At 55.0% G+C, this 14,935-nt stretch overlaps 1 protein-coding gene across 4 annotated transcripts in view; it reads left to right on the forward strand.

Annotated features, from left to right (window-relative positions):
• Positions 1 to 14,214, forward strand: part of LOC113916696 (endothelin-converting enzyme 2) — a 31,218-nt gene extending 17,004 nt beyond the window's left edge. Inside the window, exons 1-19 of one of the 4 annotated variants that reach the window (XM_027583469.1) lie at positions 102 to 213; positions 983 to 1,069; positions 1,418 to 1,553; positions 1,775 to 1,990; positions 2,449 to 2,573; positions 2,677 to 2,823; positions 2,987 to 3,052; positions 6,636 to 6,824; positions 7,536 to 7,678; positions 8,062 to 8,176; positions 9,499 to 9,609; positions 10,586 to 10,684; positions 10,790 to 10,867; positions 11,418 to 11,521; positions 11,730 to 11,840; positions 11,966 to 12,033; positions 12,194 to 12,384; positions 12,513 to 12,608; positions 13,328 to 14,214. In XM_027583469.1, coding sequence (XP_027439270.1) covers positions 983 to 1,069; positions 1,418 to 1,553; positions 1,775 to 1,990; positions 2,449 to 2,573; positions 2,677 to 2,823; positions 2,987 to 3,052; positions 6,636 to 6,824; positions 7,536 to 7,678; positions 8,062 to 8,176; positions 9,499 to 9,609; positions 10,586 to 10,684; positions 10,790 to 10,867; positions 11,418 to 11,521; positions 11,730 to 11,840; positions 11,966 to 12,033; positions 12,194 to 12,384; positions 12,513 to 12,608; positions 13,328 to 13,504 — 2,259 coding nt within the window. In that variant the 5' untranslated portion in view covers positions 102 to 213 and the 3' untranslated portion in view covers positions 13,505 to 14,214. Of the gene's footprint in view, positions 1 to 101; positions 214 to 541; positions 704 to 982; positions 1,070 to 1,417; positions 1,554 to 1,774; positions 1,991 to 2,448; positions 2,574 to 2,676; positions 2,824 to 2,986; positions 3,053 to 6,635; positions 6,825 to 7,535; positions 7,679 to 8,061; positions 8,177 to 9,498; positions 9,610 to 10,585; positions 10,685 to 10,789; positions 10,868 to 11,417; positions 11,522 to 11,729; positions 11,841 to 11,965; positions 12,034 to 12,193; positions 12,385 to 12,512; positions 12,609 to 13,327 lie in introns of those variants that run through there. The other 3 variants (XM_027583468.1, XM_027583473.2, XM_027583470.1) reach the window with 3 other exon arrangements.
• Positions 14,215 to 14,935: the final 721 nt, after the last annotated feature.

The raw sequence follows: 14,935 nt of genomic DNA on the forward strand, positions 1-14,935 counted from the left end.
TACACTGTGTGTGTGTCTTGTGTGTGTGCGGACCATGTGTTGGGCTGAGTGCCTGCCTGTGTACTTTGGGTCTGTGTGCTCTCTGGGTAGATGCTGTGTGGACACCCTGTATGTGGGTCGACCCCCGTGTGCTGCTCTTCATGTGCTGGCTGAAGAGGGGCTGTGTGGACTGCTGCGGGCAGATGTTCCTCCCGAAAGCATCATTTCCTAAAGGTGTTTAAGGGGGATGGGGAGGGCCTGCAATGTGGGGAATGGGGCCATGAAATACCACCAGGGGTTGGGCCTGGGTCAAAGGCATGGAAATTACGGGTGGCTTGCAAGAGGGTGATGCCAGGAGGGGGGCAGGCTAATCCTGAAGAGGACAGGGGTCCGGGCGTCACCGGAGGGCGGCCGCGGGCACCAGAGCGACGCCCGGGCACAGGGCGGGTGGCGGGCCGCGTCCGGCGCGCTCCTCCCCCCACGTTACCCCCCACCCCCAGGCGCGGCGCCGCGGCGGGAGGGGGCTCGGGCAGGCGGGGGTGGCGGCGGCGGCGGCGGCGGAGCGAGGGGCTGCGGCAGCGACCTGATGGCGGGCGGCGGCGGGACCGGGCCGGGGGCCGAGGCCGCGGCCTGGGCGAGGGCCAGCCGCCGGGAGCTCTAAGGTGCCGCCAGCCCCTACTCCACCATGAACGTCGCGCTGCAGGAGCTGGGCGGCGGCGGCAACGTGAGTGGGGGCCCCGGGCTCCGGGGAGAGGACTGCATGGAGGGCTTGCGGCCGAGGGGGCAGGAGGCGTCGGCAGGGACTCGGGCTGGCCGAGAAGGGGCTGCGTGCCGGAGGGGGCGCGGGTCGGAGGGGCCCCGGGCCGGAGAGCCCGGCAGGAGCGAGGGGGGCTCCTCCCTGCAGACAGGAGGGGGCCCGGCCAGGCCAGGGGCACTGGGGCAGGGCCGTGGGCAAAGGGCCCTCTCTGCCTGACCCCGGTTGGCGCCCCCGACTGTCTGGCAGATGGTGGAGTACAAACGGACCACGCTGCGGGAGGAAGACGCACCGGAGACCCCCGTAGAGGGCGGGGCCTCCCCGGACGCTGTGGAGGTGGGCAAGGGGGTTCCCCCTTTCTCACCAGGCCCCAGCCCTGACGTGACGCCTGGCAGACCCAGGAGCTCTGGGCTGACCTGGAGGGTCACCTGCCCCCACCTCAGCTTCATCTCTGGCCTCTGCGCTAGAAGTATGGTGAGGCGACTCTAAGCCATGACGTTGCACAAAGCGGGCTCAGGACTCAGCTCAGACCGCCTCATTGCCCCTGTGCCCAAAGTCAACCCCTTTAACGTCTTTGCTCCATGGCTCTGGAAACTGCCTGTGTCTTCACCCTTTGGGAGGACTTCTGTGATCTTGGATTCCCACCGGCAGCTTGCTAGCTCACTGACACCTTGTGTTCCCCAGGTGGGATTCCGGAAGAGGACAAGAGACTTCTTGGGCTCCCACACCCCACTGGAGCTGGTCTTAGCAGCTGTATCTCTGCTGCTGGCTGCACTGCTCCTGGGCTGCTTGGTGGCCCTGGGGGTCCAGTACCACAAAGGTAGGTGGGCCCACACCTGTCACCAGCCCTCCTAGCTGTGGGGGTGGGGGTGTCCAGGGGCTCAAGGGCCACTAAGGTTTTTTTCTGGTCAGGCCAGTCTTTCCCCAGCTTTTCTCTCTCCTCCCAACCTTCTTGTTGTCATGGCCCTTCCCAAAGCATTTGCCTTTCCCAGACTCACTGACAGTCCCCTACCCCCACCCCCACCATGTACCCTGCCACAGACCCATCCCATAGCACCTGCCTCACAGAGGCCTGCATTCGAGTGGCTGGAAAAATCCTGGAGTCTCTGGACCGTGGGGTGAGTCCCTGTGAGGACTTTTACCAGTTTTCCTGTGGAGGCTGGATTCAGAGAAATCCTCTGCCTGATGGGCGTTCTCGCTGGAACACCTTCAACAGCCTCTGGGACCAGAACCAGGCCATACTGAAGCACCTGCTTGGTGAGTGGAGCTGTCGGGGAGGCACTGTGCCAAGTAAAACTCACACCTGGAACAGGGCTTTGCATTTAGGTACTCAATAAATGTCCGTGACTGAATGAATAAGTGGATGACTGCAAACTCTCCTCGGGTGGGGGATGCAGAGAGCAGGGGGATCCTGAGAGGTGGAGATGGGTTTGAGGGGACAGATCTTTGCATATATAAAGAAGGGACTGTCCTCTGCACTCTGCTTGGATCACTGCTGAGGTGTGGTAGGCACCAGGGAGTCTGTGGTGCTTAGAGTCTTTGAGGGTTTCCATGGACAGGGGAGAGGAAGTCACTTTGCTGTTTCAGACAGTCTTCCTGGGTCTACTTTAGGAGGGCTGAGCCTTCACAAGGCAAGGAGAAAGACCAAGCAAGGGCCCAGGACCCCTCTCAGCAGTTAGCATAGTTGCCAACTGGACCTGTGTCCTACCCCACAGAAAATGCCACCTTCAACTCCAGCAGCGAAGCTGAGCAGAAGACACAGCGTTTCTACCTATCCTGCCTGCAGGTGGAGCGCATCGAGGAACTGGGAGCCCAGCCGCTGCGAGACCTCATTGACAAGGTGGGACCCCTGGGGGAGGTCAAGATAGGTCTTGGGAGAGGATGTGGCCCCAGAAAGCTTTGGGGGCCCCTGTGCTATAGTTTCCACTATGGTCTCTACTCAGATTGGTGGTTGGAACATTACGGGGCCCTGGGACCAGGACAACTTCATGGAAGTGCTGAAGGCAGTAGCAGGGACCTACAGGGCCACCCCCTTCTTCACTGTCTACGTCAGTGCCGACTCCAAGAGTTCTAACAGCAATGTTATCCAGGTACCAGTCTGGAGAAGGGTTGGGGGGAACTTATAGACCTTTTGCTGAGCCCAGACTCTCCTCCCCTATGACAGGCAGGCTGGGGTGGCTCCATCCCCCACCCCTGTACAGGAGACCAGGTGTGTGTTGGGGGAAGGCTCACTCCCATGACTTGCTATTGCAGGTGGACCAATCTGGGCTCTTTCTCCCCTCTCGAGATTACTACCTAAACAGGACCGCCAATGAGAAAGTAAGGAGCATCCTCAGAACACCCAACCCCACCCCTCTATTGAGCTGGGCTGACGCTTGTTTACTTTTCCTTTGCCCAGAGTCATAGTGGGGAAGGTGAGCCTGTCCTGTCACCTAGTGAGCCAACTACCCTTCCTTCCTTCTTTATCTCTTCACTCTTCCCTCATTTCCTCCCTCCCTCCCTCCCAGCCTTCCTTCTCACCCTTCTCTCTTTCCTTCCCTCCTTCCCTCCTTCCCTTCCATTCCTTCTCCCCTTCTTTCTTTCCTTCCCCTTATTCTTCTAGGACCACATTTTATAGGCACCTACCGTGTGCCAGGTGCAATGGGGGAATTCTGAGATGTACCTCTGGAGCCACTGCCCCAAAAAGCTTGCAGTGTAGATGGGTTCATGGACCTAGATAGCTGAGAACGAGCTTCAAAGGGGTCTCTAGGCTTCAGGAGAGACTCAGGTAGTCAGAGGTTTCCTGATGAGATTGCATCTGAGCCGGGCCGCGTAGAATATCTAAGAGCGGGTGAGGGCATGCTGGGTAATGAGAAGAGTTTAAACAAAGTCTTGAAGAAAGATACAGCTAAGGCACGTTTGGACCACGAGAAGGGGTCCAGTTTGGCAAAATGTAGAGCTCCAAGCAGATGACAGGCTGGACAGGTGGGTAGGAATGAGCTGTGGAGGGGACCTGGAATCCTATACAATAAAACACTGAGTTTTATTGCATAGGCCTCTGAGAGCTGTTGCATGTTCCAGAGCAGGAAGGGAGCAACCCAGTAAGCAGTGCTTGTAGATGCAAGAGAGGGAGCCTGGAGTGACAAGTAGATGTGACAAGTAGACACAAGAGAGGGAGCCTGGAGATGAGTTAAGGCAGTGGTACTCTAGGCTCTGAGCCTGTAAGGGCCCAGATGTGGGAAGTGGCAGAGGGAATATTAGGAAGGGGGGGATGCAAGAGACATAACCAAGGGCAAATCATGAATTGTGGGTTACTGGGTGTTCAAAGAGAGGAGTAGGAGGAAGAGATAAAGACAGATGAGGCTGGAAGCTGGAGCGATGGTGGAGTGGAGGAGTCCTTGGAGAACCAGGGGTGCCTGGAGGAAGAACCGGCTCAGAGCACACTGGGGAAGAGGAGACAGTGTGACGTCACAGGAACAGGGCAGACTCTGGGGTCAGACCTTGATTTCGATCCCAGCCCTGTGGCTTGGTGCAAGGTGAAGCTGTTTCTTCATCTGTAAAATGGGGATCATAGCATTTACCTCCTATGGTGTCTATCTGGGAAAGGGGGGACACAAGCTTATGCAGACACTCAGGGAGTGGGAGCCACTCATTTTAGATGTGTGATTGTGAGCATCCTGGGTGCCTTCTATCTGGGGAGGTCAGCAGGCAACTGTGGAAGCTGGGTGAAGTCCTGGAGAGAGGATGAGGCTGGAGGGAGCCGAGGGCTTGTGGGGCATCTCCTTAAAAATGTAGACAAAGGCTTGGGAGAAGTGAGAAGCAGGAGAAGAATATAGAGGGGAAAGAAGCAGATTCTTGCCTTTTAAGGATAGTAGGAGGAAGAGAGCCAGCGAGGTAGGCCGCCGTGGAGTAACACTGCCGGGAGAGTCATTGGCCCTTTCTTTGGTTCTCAAACACTGAGCATTTCTCAGCCAGACCCTCCTCCAGGCATGTGGTAAACAAGACAGTGCCTTTGCCCTCGAAGTGGTGGAGAAGCCATGAAGCGGCTTGGTGTATCCTGTGTGCAGTTGCTGGGACTGTCCCAGAGGGCAGTGCGGCATTCCCAGACTGTCACAGGGGACCAGCCTCGTCCAGGGATAAGGGCAGGCTGCCATGAAGGGAGGGGGTTCAGTCAAAGGGAAGAGCATATGCAAAGGCGCTGAGGTGGGAGGGCATGTAAGCCATTGACAGACCAGAGAGGGGAGTGGGGTGGGGGTGGGTGGGCCAAGTCCTTCGGGGCAGGGATGTAGATTCATATTATGCATGGACACTGTGGATCAGATTTAGCATTTATCCCAAAAGAAATGCAAAAGGAGGGGCACGAACAGGTGTGTGGTTTAACATCACCTGAGTCAGGAGAGGAGAGAATTTTGAGAATGCTGGAGAGAACCACATGGTTCAACAATTGGGAATCGGCAGGAGAAAGCTTCAGTTCAGCTCTGTGTGTTGCTGGTTGTCTCAGGCAGGAAGTCTGGGCCAGCGTCTAAGGGAAGCTGCAGCATAAAACGTTCACATAGGAGAAGAACTGAGGAGTAAAACAGGGTTCAGGAAAGTCTCAGCGTAAGTCTTCAGCTAAAGGCAGGGAGAGAAAGGGATAAGTGAGGTGGGTGGCGGCAGGGCACGGTCAGGATGACGGGTTGAGCCAACCAACCCCTCGGGAGCTGGGATGACTGGGGCTGGCCCTCAAATCTCTTTCTCTGACACCGGCAGCAAGGAAGAGGAGAGGTGGGAGAAAGAAATTTTGAAGTACAGGGGATGGATGCTAAAGGATCTGGAACTTTTCAATTGAGTAAAAGAGGAAATGGCCTTTGGCGGTTAAGGGAGCCCAGGGTGGGGCTTCAGGGGCAGAGTGAGTAGTGGCCCCTGGGAGGAGGGCCCCAGGGAGCTGGTGCTGAGCAGTGCTGAGGGTCTGTTTGCAGGTTCTCATCGCTTCATTCAACAAATATTTATTGAGCACCTACTATGTGCCAGATGCTATGTTAGAGCCGAAGGCTACGGTGGAGAACAGAGAAAAACAGCCCCTACCTCACCTGAGCTGGAGTGCCAGCAGGTGCTGAAGCAACATGAGTTCACACGGGCCCCACGTAGTGCTGGGGCCATGGTCGGAACTGCCAGGCCCGAGCCACATGCGGACTCTGCCACCTGCTAGTTTGTGGTAGGAGTCAGGTCATGTAACCTTCTCAAGCGCATTTCCTCATCTGTAAAGTGGGACTAATACCCACTTGATGGAGTTGCTATGAGAGGGAAGAAAGATACATTACCTGTAGGGCCCCAGCAAAGTCTGATACATGTGTAGACGTGTGGTCATTAAGTATTTCTCTTCTGCACCTTGCTCCCCCTTGGAGACTAGAAGGGAGCTGAGAAAGCAGTAAGGTTGAGGCCTGGCTGGATGGGAGATGGAAGGCCATTAAACCTGCTATGGACCAAATTCACTGTGGGGTCTACTCAGCTGTTAAGTGAAGGCATGTGGTCATCGATGTGCTGAAAAAAATAGAAGGGCTTTAGGAAATGAGAAGGCAGAGGAATCTGGGAAGCAGGTCCATCCACCGGACAAATATTTACGGGACACCTGTTCTGTGCTAGGCCCCGTTCTAGGCCCTAGGGGTGGGGGGGTGAATAAGCTGCTATAACTTGCAACAGTGCTCTCCTGAACTTACCTTCTCTTTGGGGAAATAGATGATAAGTAAGGACACAAATAAATAAACAAGATCCTAGCAGATGGTGGTAAGCAGTATAACAGAAACAAAACAGGACTGTCCAAGAAAGCTTCTGAGAGGAGGGTCAGCAGAGGAGGTGATAAGTAGAGGTGGGGGCCAGAACAGACCCTCTCAGCCTTGGGCAGGACCTGTTGCTGGGCTCCCAGGATGACTCCAGGCCTTGCCAGGTCCTTACCGCCTACCTGGACTACATGGAGGACCTGGGGATGTTGCTGGGCGGGCGGCCCGCCTCCACACGGGAGCAGATGCGGCAGGTGCTAGAGCTGGAGATGCAGCTGGCCAACATCACAGTGCCCCAGGACCAGAGGCGGGACGAGGAGAAGATCTACCATAAGATGAGCATCGTGGAGCTGCAGGTGGGGCAGGCAGGGAGCAGAGTCAGCCAGCAGGGCCCAGCCCCTGGAGCAGAACTCCCCGCCCTCCTTCCTGCCGCCTTCCTGAGGCAGCCAGTCCTTTCCACATTTGCTTGCTTTCCTGAGAGCTTCCCAGCTGCTCTGTTACTATCCAGTTTAGGTCACCTCTCACTAGACCATCCCTTGGTCCCCTTTCGTGTTGCCTAGGGAATGCACAGAGGGGTTATGGTAAAAATCTATAACAGTTTGTACAAGATGTCCGCAAAACAATCAAAAGAAATTTGGAAGCATCTCCTGGAGGGTCCTTACTGTGCCAGGAACCAACCCTTCAGCTGGATGATGGAAAGGCTGGGTAAGGCGGGGGGCGGGGGGAGTTCTGAAGGAGAGACCAGTTATGTAGGGACCCTGGATGGTGTCAAGGGAGTTGGATTTTATCAACTGTTGTGAAAATACTTGAATATCTGTGCCCCAGCTGAATATTATATAGGGTGGTTTTTCTTGTATAATAAGTGATGGGGCTCCCAGATTGAGGAGCACTTGGGTCTGGAAAAAGGTTTATTGCAGGAAGGGGCTACCAAGCAGCTACTAGATGTTGCCATGGCAATGGGAAGTGTTCCCAGGCTCTGGCATATCAATGGGGGTGGGGTCTGCTGGCAGCCAGGAGGACAGGCAAGGAGGCTTGAGATTTTTTTTTTTTTCTCTTTTTGGTTGTAGGCCCTGGCGCCCTCCATAGACTGGCTGGAGTTTCTGTCTTTCTTGCTGTCACCGCTGGAGCTGGGAGACTCTGAGCCCGTGGTGGTGTATGGGACGGATTATTTGCAGCAGGTGTCAGAGCTCATCAACCACACAGAGCCAAGGTTGGGAAGAGCCCAAAGTGTGGGAGGTGGGGCTCAGAGCTCCACGCAGGTCCATGCAGGCACTGGGCATGGGGTCTGACACAGCCAGACACAGAGCAGCATTTGACAAGGCCTTGGACCTTCCAGACATCAAAAGAGAATGTCTGCAGGCCGTTCCCCTAGGCTGGGGCTTCAGGGGGCCCATTTACACTCTTTATTCCCACACCTTGCTCCAAGCTGACTTCTGCAGGCAGGTGTGTGGTCCCAGGGCGAGACAGAGGGATTCTGGGACAGCTCCTACATATGCCTCTCAGGACTTCTGTTGCCTGCACATTCATGGAGCAGATTTGGGGTGGAAATGGTACTGCACCTGCCCTTTCCTTACATTCTGGTCTGGATGCCAGCGTCCTGAACAATTACCTGATTTGGAACCTGGTGCAGAAGACAACCTCGAGCCTGGACCACCGCTTTGAGTCTGCACAGGAGAAACTGCTGGAGACCCTCTATGGCACCAAGAAGGTGGGATTTCTGACTCTGCCCCACCTTCCAGTCCAGCCTAATGTGCCTGTGTGTCAGGCACCATGGCCTCATGGTAGAGTGTGGAGCACATAGGCATAGGAATCAAGATGACTTGGGTTACCATCCCAGCACCTTCATGTTTTGGCCTACGGGACCTTGGTTGGGCATGTCACCCGGTCTCTCCGTTTCCTGGTGTGTGAAATAGGAATAGCTTGCAGGCTTGTCTTGAGGACTGAGCTGATGTAAGTGAAGCGCCAGTGCATTGTATGCAGAGGCACTCAGCTTTGATGGTGATGCTTAAGAAGAGGGATAAATGTAGTTCTTAGTTTCAAGATGCCCCGTGAAGTGGGGGACGTGGACATGTAAACACACATTGTATTTTAGGGTGATGAGGGCTCACATTGTGTGAAAGACCTTTGTGCTACAGAACAGAAGAAGGGATAGCACATCCTACCTGGGGGAGGGGGAGGCATCAGGACAGTCCTTTATGAAGAGGTGACATTTGAAGAATTAGTTCACCAAGGGAGCAAGGGAGACGGGCATTCTAGGCAGAAAGAACAGCATGTGTTCTGTTATGAGCTTGGGAACAGGCCGACTTAGAGGCTGAGGGCGGTGAGGTAGGCCTGGGGCAGGACATGAAGGGACCTGAGTGCTCTGGTAAGGAGTCAGGCCTTGATTCTTTCAGCAATGGGGAACCATGGGATGATTTTAAGCAGAATAACCCAGTCAGATTTATGTATTGGATGATCTTTCTGGCAGCTAAATGGAAGATGGAGCAGAGGGACATGGGAGGGGGATGAGGGGAGCCAGAGTGTCTAGTTAGGAGGTGACTGCAATCTTTGGGCCAGAGGTGGTAGTGTTGTAGGCAAGGGAAGTGGCAAAGAGAGGGATAGGGGAGAGGACCAAGAAGTCGGGGTAGTAGACATGGTGATAGATTGAATGTAGGTGTAGGGAGATGGAGGAAGCTGGTGACTTGCGGGTTTCTGGCATGTGGGACTGACTCGTTATAAGACTGGGATGTGGGGCTGAGCAAAGAAACTTCTGGCCCCCAGTGGGGCCCTTGGACACTTAAGAGGAGGAGAGTACTGAGCACAGAGTGGGCAGCACACATATTCCTCCTGAGGTTTTGCTGCTGGAGTTGACACACTTTTCAGTTCTGCCCTTTGTTTTCCCTGGAGTCTGAGGGAGAGATGGCAGCACCCCAAGCCCAGGTTGCCATTGCTCAGAGCCGAGAGGGCTGGCTCCAGAGACAGAGAAGAGAAGGGCCCTCAGACTGGAGAACAGAGCCATCTCTGGGAGGCCTGGCTCTTTGTCCCTTACAGTCCTGCATGCCAAGGTGGCAGACCTGCATCTCCAACACAGACGATGCACTTGGCTTCGCTTTGGGCTCCCTCTTTGTGAAGGCCACGTTTGACCGGCAAAGCAAGGAAATTGTGAGTCTTCGAGGTTTTTCTAACTAGTGTCCTTGTGTTAGTTCAAATCCACTATTCATTCATGTGTGCACGTGGTGGCGGGGGGGGACTGAATGGAAATTCATCAATAAATGAACAGTAATTACTTTGGGTGGTAGGATTAGGAGGGGTTCTTTTTGTCTTTTAAAGTTCCCTGTCTTTTCCAAATGTTCTATAATGAGTTTATGTTGCCTATAGAGTTAGGAAAATAGTATTTATTTATTGGGAGATGATAATGAGCGTGCTTAAAGTATTATCTGCAAGGATATTTCTTGCAGTGTGGTTTATAATAGGCAGAAATGAAAACAGCTGAAATGTCTGATCATAGGGACTGGAAGAAAGATTATGGTTAGGGTGAATTATGAGGCAGCCTAAAACTCATGATATATTGTTAAGTGAAAAAAAGAGAGTAGTTTACAAGATACCAGGTCTCTGTGGATAGGTCTGTTGCCAATCTAATGTTTCTACCATTGTATGTTGCACAACATAATTACATGTTATATATGTATATCAGGGCAGGAACAGACTCTCAAAGTAGATAATCAAAATGTTAAAAGGAGTTATCTCTGAGTGATGGGATTATAAGTGGTCTGTTTCCTTCTTCACCTCTTCTCAATTTCCCAAATTTTCTGCTATTAATGCCTTCCTTCCATAATCAGATAAAAATCAATGCACTATATTAAATTATATTAATTCAACTAACTTATTGTCAGTTAAATTTTTTTATTAATTAGAGAAAAAGCCACCCGCCATCTCAGTACTTTCACAAATGGTGTTTCCTTCTCATCTTCCCAAGATGCTCAGCTTTACTTCGAGTCTGGGGGCCCTCCCACACGCTCCCCTGGAAGGACAGGGATGGGGCACTGGGGTGGACGGGGCGGGGGGGGGGGCGGGAAGCAGGTGTGGGGTAGAATGCATCAGTGCAGCGGGAGGCCAGCTTACGCCCCCTTCCTCCTAGGCTGAGGGGATGATCAGCGAGATCCGGACTGCCTTTGAGGAGGCCCTGGGGCAGCTGGTTTGGATGGATGAGAAGACCCGCCAGGCAGCCAAGGAGAAAGTGAGCCGTGGCCAGGGTTAGGGTGCCATCTTCAGGTGGAGGTGGAGCGTACAGTTTTTTGGGGGGGAGCCTGGGGAGGGGAAACCCTTAACCTGGTCTCTTCAGGCAGACGCTATCTATGATATGATTGGTTTCCCGGACTTCATCCTGGAGCCCAAAGAGCTGGATGATGTTTATGATGGGGTGAGTACCTGGGCTCACCAGTGCTGACCCTAACCCTGCGGTCGTGGGAGGCAGGGCTCTATTCTCGGTCAGTAATTGGGGCTCAAGCCCTGGAAGGGAAGGAGGTGCCTGTTGGTTCCTTTCAGAGGCAAGTGCGGGCAATGGACGCTGTTCACGTGCTGGCTCTGTGCCAGGCTGCAGGCTAGGCAGCAGTAGAATGCAGTGTTCACAAATCCTGGTTCTATTCCTACCTACCCGTGTAACCTGGGACAAGTTACATAATCTCTCTGGGCCTGAGTGTCTTCATTTGTAAAATGGCGATCCTACTGGTACCAACCTCATAGGGTTGCTGTGAGAAAAGAAGGAGGCAGGATGTAAAACAATAAAGCACCAGCAACATAAATACTCTTTTAAGTATTGGCGCTTATTATTTCCTAAATATTTTACTCTTATTTTGCCATTGAGGAAAACTGAGGCTCAGAGAGGTGCTAATTAGTCCCAGCCAAACTGGGACTATTCTCTTCTCTAACATGTTGTCTTGCTTGCTTTCTGCTTTCCACCACTCCCATAGTATGAAGTCTCTGAAGATTCCTTCTTCCAGAACATGTTGAATTTGTACAATTTCTCTGCTAAGGTGATGGCTGACCAGCTCCGCAAGCCTCCCAGCCGGGACCAGTGAGAATGGGGGGCTGTAGACACTTGGGGCAGCAGGAGAGGGAGGGGAGATTTCCAGGGCTGGGGAAGGGGGTGGCAAGACATCTCAAACCAGAAGCACAAGGTCTTTGCAGGAGGTCGGTCTTTGCAGGAGGTAGGTCAGGGCTGCTGGGCCGGGAGGGGCGTCAGGAGCCTCAGGAGCCTCAGCCTCTCCCTCTTGCTCTCCCAGGTGGAGCATGACCCCCCAGACAGTGAATGCCTACTACCTTCCAACCAAGAATGAAATCGTCTTCCCTGCCGGCATTCTACAGGCCCCCTTCTACACCCGTAACCACCCCAAGTGTGTCTGAGGCAGGAGGGGCTGGGTGCTGGGGCCTGGGCCTGTGGAGAAGCCGGGCACAGGGCTGGAGGTGGGGTCCGGAAGTTCCCCCACCATGTCCTCATGCAGCATTCCTCACCCACCAGGGCCCTGAACTTTGGTGGCATCGGCGTGGTAATGGGCCATGAGTTGACACATGCCTTTGATGACCAAGGTAGAGGCCCCTGGAGTTAGTTGCCCCCTTCAGCTTAGAATTCCCAGTGGTTCTTGCAAGGCCTTGGAATATTGGGAGCGGCCCCCGGGAGCCTGGAGTCTGTTGGTGGAAGGCTGCTGTAGTCTCGGCGAGGTGCAAAGGTTAGTTCTCCCCCCCTCAGGGCGCGAATACGACAAGGAAGGGAACCTGCGGCCCTGGTGGCAGAACGAGTCCCTGGCGGCCTTCCGGAACCACACGGCCTGCATGGAGGAACAGTACAGCCAGTACCAGGTCAACGGGGAGAGGCTCAACGGCCGCCAGACACTGGGGGAGAACATCGCTGACAACGGGGGACTTAAGGCTGCCTATAATGTGAGTGGCCTGGCCGGCCTCTGGCGGCTGAGGCCCACCTGCCCAGGTGGGATGGTGGGGGGGTTGGGCAGTGGGTGGAGGTGGTGGGCAAGCCCTGACGGACTTGCCTCCCCTGTGCCTGACCCCAGGCTTACAAAGCGTGGCTGAGAAAGCACGGGGAGGAACAGCGGTTGCCAGCTGTGGGGCTCACCAATCACCAGCTCTTCTTTGTGGGATTTGCCCAGGTATTGCCCTCCTAGGAGATCTGGGGCCTGCCTCTCTCCCACTCCCTCCTGGGCATGTCATTAGACGTCTGGGGCATGCAGGAAAGGGACTGGGAAATGGGGCTGAAGGTGGGGTGTGGAAGGTGGTCTGGGAAGGTCTGGTGCCCAGAGCTTCTCAGTGGGGGCTCATGAAAGCATGCCAGGAGACCCGAGGAAGGACAACTCTTTAGGAGGCTTTTGTAGATCCCAAAGGGGAGGGCTGCCCTGCTTGAGGGGCAGCGGGTAGGGCACAGAATTGATCCCCACCACATTCCTGTGAGGTAGCTTTGGAGGAGGCAGCTAAAGCTTGTGGACAAAGTGGTCCATCCAGGGCTACCCAGGAATAAAGTAAGTGGCAGAGCAAGGACTCAGGTAGGGTCTCTTCAAGGCACTTTGCACTACCCCAGGCAGCCTCTGGGGGGGCATCCTTCTCCCCCTCAGATGCATCCATCCTTGGCAACCCAGTGTCCAGGGCATCTTTGAAAGGCCTTCAAGGAATTTGAGAGGGAGGGCACGTTTCCCTCCCTCGGTGCTGAGAGCAAGGGGTTGTAGCTGAGATGCTGGTGTGTCCTGGAGGCCTCTTGAGCGGAGGGGCTGGGGTAGCGGTGGTTTGTGTCCCCAGGATGGCTCTGCTGCAGCCCAGTCTGTGGGCCCTGCCTGCACTAGACACCATATGTCCCCATGTCTGTCCTGGCCCGCAGGTGTGGTGCTCAGTCCGCACACCCGAGAGCTCTCACGAGGGGCTGGTGACCGACCCCCACAGCCCTGCCCGCTTCCGTGTGCTGGGCACTCTCTCCAACTCCCGTGACTTCCTGCGGCACTTCGGCTGCCCTGTTGGCTCCCCCATGAACCCAGGGCAGCTGTGTGAGGTGTGGTAGACCTGGGGCTAGGGAGAAAGAGCTCGCTGTTGCCAGGACCTGGGGCAGCTCGCCCAGCAAGGCTGTTTGCTCCAGGTTTAGAGAAGGCAAATGCCCTCCACACCACAGGTGACATGAGTCCCGGTCCTCCCTCAAACACCACATTGTGCCTCTGCTTTGGGGGTACCCCCTGCCTCCAGCAGAGCCCCCACCATTCACTGTGACATCCTTCCATGTCACCCTGCCTGGAAGAGGCCTGGGGCGGGGGGAGGCAGACATCGGCTCCCACAGAAAGGAGTCTGCCTCTTCTAGTCCTAAGATCACTTGACTTGGTGGCCTCGGGGCCTGCTGTGCCTGCCACACTCGGACCACACAGGGCCTGGGTGGTGTGCATCTCGAACTTGTCCCTGAGGCCCGCTCAGTGCCCACTTGGGAGTGGACCCAGCCCCTTTCAGCTCTCAGGGGCTACTCCCCAACCCATGTTCCTTATGCTGCTTCTCCCAATGCCGCTGCCAACGCTCACTGACAGACCAGCTGTCCTCAGCTCTTAGTGGAAGCCTGAGGGCCTTTACAAGCCCACCTGCTGCCTCCCAGTTTCCCTGGGCTCAGAGGGGAACTATGTATGGTGTGTATGTAAAGGAGATGCGGGTCACAGGGGCTGTACCGGTCCTCCCTGGCCCAAGCAGAAAAGCAGATAGAGCAGGGAGAGAGAAGGACAGAGTTTATTTTTACAGGGAAGAGGGTGGGGAGGGCGGGATCTTGGCCCTGTAGGACCCTATGCCAATAAATACACACACATCAGTCAGCCTGTCTCTTCCTTCAGTCCTGTTTTCGTTGATTCATTCACTCATTCCACCAATATTTATTGAGCGCCTACTCTATGCCAGGCACTCTTCTAGATACTCATTTACTCAGTCACCAGACGCAGGGGACTGAGATGTGAAGCCTCAAGGAAACAGAGAAGGAGAAGCAGGAATGAAGAACGGAATGAAGTTGAGTTGGCCTGGGTGGAGTACCTCCTTGGGCGGTCATATCCCCGTCACTGGCTGATCTACCGCTGGAAGGATTTGCCTCTGCCCTCCACTGGTGCATGCAGCCAGGCCTAACACTGAGCCTGGCTAATAGTGGGCCAAGGTCAGCTTGGAAGATGGGTGGCCCTTACCCTGCAATGGAGGGAAGCCCTGGCCAAGGCGGCATGCCGTTACCTGCGGCTCAGAGCACACACCCCCGCTTCTGGCTGAGAAGACACACATTTCCCCATGGCCTTGAATGCCCAGTACTCCTGAGAGTCACTTACCCCACCACACATACTCATCAAGGCCTACCAAGTGCCAGGCACAGAGACTGTGGGTCTGGCTGCCACCCTTCGGAGCAAGGGAGGGACAGGAGCATTTATTCAATATCCCGTGTGTTCCAGGCACCTCTGCTAGGTGGCTCATTTTTTTTATTCAT

This window comes from Zalophus californianus, chromosome 1, assembly GCF_009762305.2.
Source record: "Zalophus californianus isolate mZalCal1 chromosome 1, mZalCal1.pri.v2, whole genome shotgun sequence".
Taxonomy (NCBI): Eukaryota; Metazoa; Chordata; class Mammalia; order Carnivora; family Otariidae; genus Zalophus; species Zalophus californianus.